Source organism: Oryctolagus cuniculus, chromosome 11, assembly GCF_964237555.1.
Source record: "Oryctolagus cuniculus chromosome 11, mOryCun1.1, whole genome shotgun sequence".
Lineage (NCBI taxonomy): Eukaryota > Metazoa > Chordata > Mammalia > Lagomorpha > Leporidae > Oryctolagus > Oryctolagus cuniculus.
Window position 1 is genome coordinate 22,641,000 of NC_091442.1, and position 6,000 is coordinate 22,646,999.

Genomic DNA, 6,000 nt, shown 5'->3' on the forward strand with positions numbered 1-6,000 from the left:
CAATATTTATAGGACATCATTTAGATAATTTTTTTTGACAGGCAGAGAGGACAGTGAGAGAGAGAGAGACAGAGAAAAGTCTTCCTTTGCCGTTGGCTCACCCCCCAATGGCTGCTGCGGCTGGCACCCTGCAGCCAGCGCATCGCGCTGATCCCAAGGCAGAAGCCAGGTGCTTCTCCTGGTCTCCTATGCGGGTGCAGGGCCCAAGCACTTGGGCCATCCTCCACTGCACTCCTGGGCCACAGCAGAGAGCTGGCCTGGAAGAGGAGCAACTGGGACAGAATCCGGCGCCCCGACCAGGACTAGAACACGAGGTGTCGGTGCCACAGGCGGAGGATTAGACTAGTGAGCCGTGGCACTGGCCATTTAGATAATTTTTAAAATCATAAAATAGTGACCAGGGACCGGTGCTGCGGCTTAGTGGTTAAGGGCGCCACCTGCAGTGCCGGCATCCTATATGGGATGCTCCACTTCCGATCCAGCTCTCTGCTATTGCCTGGGAGGGCAATGGAATATGGCCTACGTCCTTGGGCCCCTGCACCCATGTAGGAGACCTGGAGGAAGCTCCTGGCTCCTGGCTTCAGATTGGCGCAGCTCCGGCTGTTGTGGAGTGAACCAGCAGATGGAAGACCTCTCTCCCTCTCTCTCATTCCTTTACTGTGTAAGTCTGACTTTCAAATAAATCTTAAAAAAAAAAAAAAAAAAAGGTGACCAGTGAAAAAATTAATGATGAAGGTTCTAATTCCAGCAAGTCGCAGACAATGCTGGAATCTTCTGTGAAACACTTCAGATGAATAGCAAGTACCCGGTTAAATGTAGAGCTGACTCAGAAAGTGAGGAATCTCCAGGTGTTGAAAGTGCAGGAGTTGAACAGAGCTGAAACCTTGTGGTGCTGGGGCTGGGGTTGGGAGATGGGGATTGGACCTCGTGTGTCTGTGACTACTGGCTTGTTTTCTTTTTCTTTTTTTTTTAGCCACATCATAATCCATATAAATACATTTGTAGATTATAAATACCAAATATACTAGAAATATACCAGAAAGTAACATGTACCGGATGCTATGATTTTGTAAGATGCCACATGGGCTTTGGAAGGAAGTGACTTTTTATTGCAATCAAATAAATAGGAAGTAAGTGGTTTCGTGGTGTATTTTTAGATCAAGATAGCTCAAACTCCCTGTGACCACAGAGTACCTGCCTTATGATTCTTGTCAAAACAGAGGGTGGAGCCATGTATTCTTTGGGTAATGGAGACAGATGGTTCCTACAGATCTCTATTCCAAGAGGGATCTTGATGGACTATACCCTAAGTTCCCAGGGCGGCTCCAGGGTAGACCAGAAACAATATAATTATCAGGGCTGGTGTTGTGGCACAGCGGTTGAGCCACTGCCATAACACTGGCATCCCATGTGAGAAACAAATGGACTTAAAAATGGATGTGTGTATCAGAGGAGAAGGAAGAATCAGAACCAATACGTAGACTATGCTTTAGTAACTGGGGAATGCTGGGACCAGGAATGAGACAGGGAAGTCCTGAGAATGGATCAGTTTATGGGAAAACTGTGAGTTCATTCTCAGGCTTGCTCAGGTGCGGGGCCTCAGATCTAAGTCACAGCCCAATAGAACAGAAGAGAGGACTGAGCTGAAGGTATGCGACCAGAGAAGGGAACCCATATCTAAAGCTCCCTCTCAGGCCGGCGCTGTGGCTCACTAGGCTAATCCTCCACCTGCAGTGCTGGCACACCAGGTTCTAGTCCCGGTCGGGGCGCCAGATTCTGTCCCGGTTGCCCCTCTTCCAGTCCAGCTCTCTGCTGTGACCTGGGAAGGCAGTGGAGGATGGCCCAAGTGCTTGGACCCTGTACCCGCATGCAGGAGAGGCACCTGGCTCCTGGCTTCGGATCAGTGCGATGCACCGGCCATGGTGGCCATTGGAGGGCGAACCAACGGCAAAGGAAGACCTTTCTCTCTGTCTCTGTCTCTCTCACTGTCCACTCTGTCAAAAAAAAAAAAAAAAAAAAGTTCCCTCTCAGCCCCTGCTCATTAGTCCATAAATATCCATGTAATGACGCTAAGGCTTGGGGTGCAGAGGAACAGAAGTGGGGCGAGGTTGGTCCTCGTCCTTGTGGATCTTACATTCAGTGGAGGACAGACTGGTGGGCTTTTCCGGCAGGCTCAAGGAGGGAGGTCACAATGTGCTTTGTGATGCCATCTGTGATACAACTGGGATGACACCAAGGACCCCAGAGACCGCGAGCCCGCCTTCCTGCAGGGAGGATGCAGGACACCCCTCCCCCACCGGCTATCTCTGGCATCTTCCATCACAGGCTTACCCAGGGCCCTCCTTGGAGGGGAGCAAAGGGACAGGGAGCAGCAGCCGAGGGGCCGGGAAAAGGTGTGGAGTGCAAGGCTGTGGGGCCAAGGAGGCCAACAGGACAGGAGGTGGCTAGCATGCTCTGTGGCCTCAGCCCCTTGTCCTTCCAGACAAACCATTCTGCTACCTGGGCCACACATGAAGCGCTGGCAGCTTTTTGTCCTCTGGGTCTTTTGGGTGCTTATCTTGTGGGTGATGGCCCCTTACCTGGATCTATCACCTGAATCAACACTCCAGAAAAAACAAATGGACTTGGTACCCTGGCGTTGCAACTGCTCTTGGTCCAAATTTGGAAAGTGAAGTGCGGCTGCCCTCCCGGGACCTTCAACTGCTCCTCCTGCTGCCACACAGTTGGAGAATGGAACTGGTTTGATGGCTGCTACAAGAAGACTATGGGGTACCTGATAAGGACAAAAGAGCATATGATCTCTGAACCTGTGGTCTGGTAGCTGATCAGGGGTCAGCACTGGGCCCACTCCCATCCCCTAGCCTCCTCAGGTCTTGTCCGTCTCCCATGTTACAGCCCAAGCCTCTACCCTCTGCCCTGGCTTAGTACACCACCCACTTGCCTCTCAGCCCCTGACCCCCTGGCTGCAGGTCTCCCCTACCCAGGACAGATACCTGGGCTAAACTGCCTCCGGCTGTTTCCAGGGAATGAATTCAGCCAGCGAGCCTGGGACGGCATGGGAGATGTTTAAAGTGACTCCTGCCCAGGGTCTTGAGGACCCAAACCACAGGGCTGCTCAGTCCCCGCAATGCCAGTGACCAGGGTTCCTGGGGACAGCTGCTGGAGCGGTCCCATCTGGTGTGGATTTCAGATGTTCTGAGTGACGAAGTGACAGATGTGTCCTCACGCAGTCTCAGGGTGGGGGTGCGGTGAGGTCATTGCAGGCGAAGTCAGCAGGGGCTCCAGGGAGACCTGTGCTAGTTCCCTGGTGTCCCTGCCCTGCTTTCGTAGATTTTGGCTCCCTAGTGGAGGGGAAGTGAGCTACGACTAGGTGCGGGGTGGGGGAGGGACAGGATGCGGCTGGGTACTGCGGCAAGGGCCCCATGGCAGCCCTCTTCCCCGTTCCCAGGTACAACCAGAGCAGCTGGCTGGATACACAGCGTCACGTCTACCCCCGGGCTCCCGGCTGTGCTCCGCGCCTTGCATAGCTGTGCCCGAGCAGAAACGATTCTTGTACCTCCCTCCCTTAAAACTTCCGTTCCCCGGTGCCTTCAGCAGAGCCTGACTTCTCTGCCTGGCATTCAAGACCCTGCATGATCTGACCCCTCCCTCAGCTCCCCTCTCCCAAGCTCCCATTCGTGGGGGCTCCTCGGGGTTCCCCAAACACAGCAGCTGCCTCATGCCTCTCATGGGCTCTTTGGTCTGCCGGGAATTCCTTTCTCTTGTCTCTTGGGGGGAATCCTCTCTCGTCCCAAATACAGTGAACAGCTAGGTGATGGGCTCCGGGGTGACTCTCACTGAGAGCCCATCTTCCCTGGAGAGGGTGAGCTCCATTCTCCCAGATGTGTGAAGCAACCTGTCACACCAGATGTAGAATGAGGTGGCGAGGCGGGGTGACAACAGGATTCGGCTTACAGACAAAAATATCCCTCTCTCATCTACCAGGTTGCTCCCTTCCCCCCTCTGGATCTGGACCAGAGCAGCAAAGAAAGTGGTCTCATTACTGGGAGGATGATAATCAGACTTACAGCTCCAAGGAGACTTGGTCCACCTGTAGTAGAGAGAAGCGAATGGCACCCGTAAGCGAGAGTGTGCAGGCAGACTCAGCATCCACACACGATGCCTGGCGGAGTCTACACAGGCCCTCGTCGTCTGGGCCTGGATGAAGGCGAATCTTGGCATTGCACCAGCAGCAGCAGGAGGACTGTGAAGCCTTTGAGGGCACGAGGAAACTGTATGGAGATCTACCTGCTACTGAATAAAATCCTGGCCTCATTCTCTTTGTTGAGCACAGTGTATGGGAAGGAAGGGCCAGACTTGACCTCCAGGTCTCAGGACAATCTTTACCTTAATGTCTCTGCTGGACTCCTTGGGTCGTGCAGGGGGTGTAAATTTAGACCCAACTCCACGCATAACCCGGGGGGAGCTCTTTTCCCTCTCCGATGAGACAGGAAAGCCTTCTCCTTCCACGCACGCTGGATGGTGATTTTTTTCTTTTTCTTTAACAAATTTATTTATTTGAATGGCAGAGTTACACAGAGGCAGAGAGAGCGAGAGCGAGAGAGAGAGGTCTTCCATCCACTGGTTCACTCCCCAGATGGCCGCAACAGCCGGAGCTGTGCGGATCCGAAGCCAGGAGCCAGGAGCTTCCTCCGGGTCTCCCACGTGGGTGCAGGGGCCCAACGACTTGGGCCATCTTCTACTGCTTTCCCAGGCCATAGCAGAGAGCTCGATGGGAAGTGGAGCAGCAGCCAGGACTCAAACAAGCGCCCATATGGGATGCTGGCACTGCAGGCAGGCGGCCTTACCTGCTATGCCACAGCCCATGTGCTGACATCCCATATGGGCACTGGTTTGAGTCCTGATTTCTCCACTTCCTGTCCAGCTCTCTGCTATGGCCTGGGAAAGCAGCAGAAGATGGCCCAAGTCCTTGGGCCTCTGCACCCATGTGGGAGACCTGGAAGAAGCTCCTGGCTCCTGGCTTCAGATTGGCACAGCTCTGGCCATTGTGGCCATCTGGGAGTGAACCAGTGGGATGGAAGACCTCTCTCTCTTTCTCTCTCTCTGCCTCTGCCGCTCTGTAACTCTGCTTTTCAAATAAATAAATTAAATCTTTTTTTAAAATGCCTTTGGCAGACATTTGGCTTAGTAGTTAAGACTCTGCTTGGGATACCCCCATCCATATTGGAGAGCCTGGCTTTGAGTTGAAATTCTGCTCCCAATTCTAACTTCCTGCTGATGTATATGGTGGGAGGCCGCAGATGATGATCAAGTACTGGGGTCTCTGCCATCCACATGGGAGACCTCGGTGGAGTTTCCAGCTCCTGGCGTCAGCCTAGCCCAGTCCCAACTGCTGCAGGCTCTAGGGAATGAATGAGAAGACGAGAGATCTGTCTATTGCGCACTCTCTCTCTCTCTCTCCCCCTCTTCTCTCTCTGGGTGTGTGTCTGTTTGCCTTTCAAATACATAAAATAACTAAAAAAATTTTTAAAGTCCTATTTTTAAAAAAATTATTTATTTGAGAGGCAGAGTTATAGACAGAGAGAGACAGAGAGAAAGGTCTTCCTTCCATTGGTTCACTCCCCAAATGGTTGCAATGGCCAGAACTGTGCCGATTGGAAGCCAGGAGCCAGCAGCTTCTTCCTGGTCTCTCACACAGGTGCAGGGGCCCAAGGACTTGGGCATCTTCCACTGCTTTCCCAGGCCATAGCAGAGAGCTGGATTGGAAGAGGAGCAGTGGGATTAGAACTGGCACCCATATGGGATGCCAGCACCGCAGGTGGAGGATTAACCTACTGTGTCACAGCGCCGGCCCCGAAAATTCCTATTAAACAACAAAACTATACCTGAACTACATGATTTAAAAAACAATTTGCACATTCAATTTGGTAACAATTCTCAAAAAAAAAGGTCAACCTCTGGGAGGTTTTTTTTTTTAACATTTATTTTTATTTATTTTGA

The 6,000-nt window shown here is 52.3% G+C and overlaps 1 protein-coding gene across 1 annotated transcript; it reads left to right on the forward strand.

The window, feature by feature from the left end:
• Nucleotides 1-2,336: 2,336 nt before the first annotated feature.
• C11H20orf173 (chromosome 11 C20orf173 homolog) lies at nucleotides 2,337-4,315 on the forward strand. Its single transcript, XM_070051894.1, is given in 3 exon segments — nucleotides 2,337-2,666; nucleotides 2,669-2,831; nucleotides 3,985-4,315. Coding segments are annotated over 2 exon segments (309 nt in total). The 5' UTR covers nucleotides 2,337-2,510; the 3' UTR covers nucleotides 2,822-2,831; nucleotides 3,985-4,315.
• The last annotated feature ends 1,685 nt before the right edge of the window (nucleotides 4,316-6,000 follow it).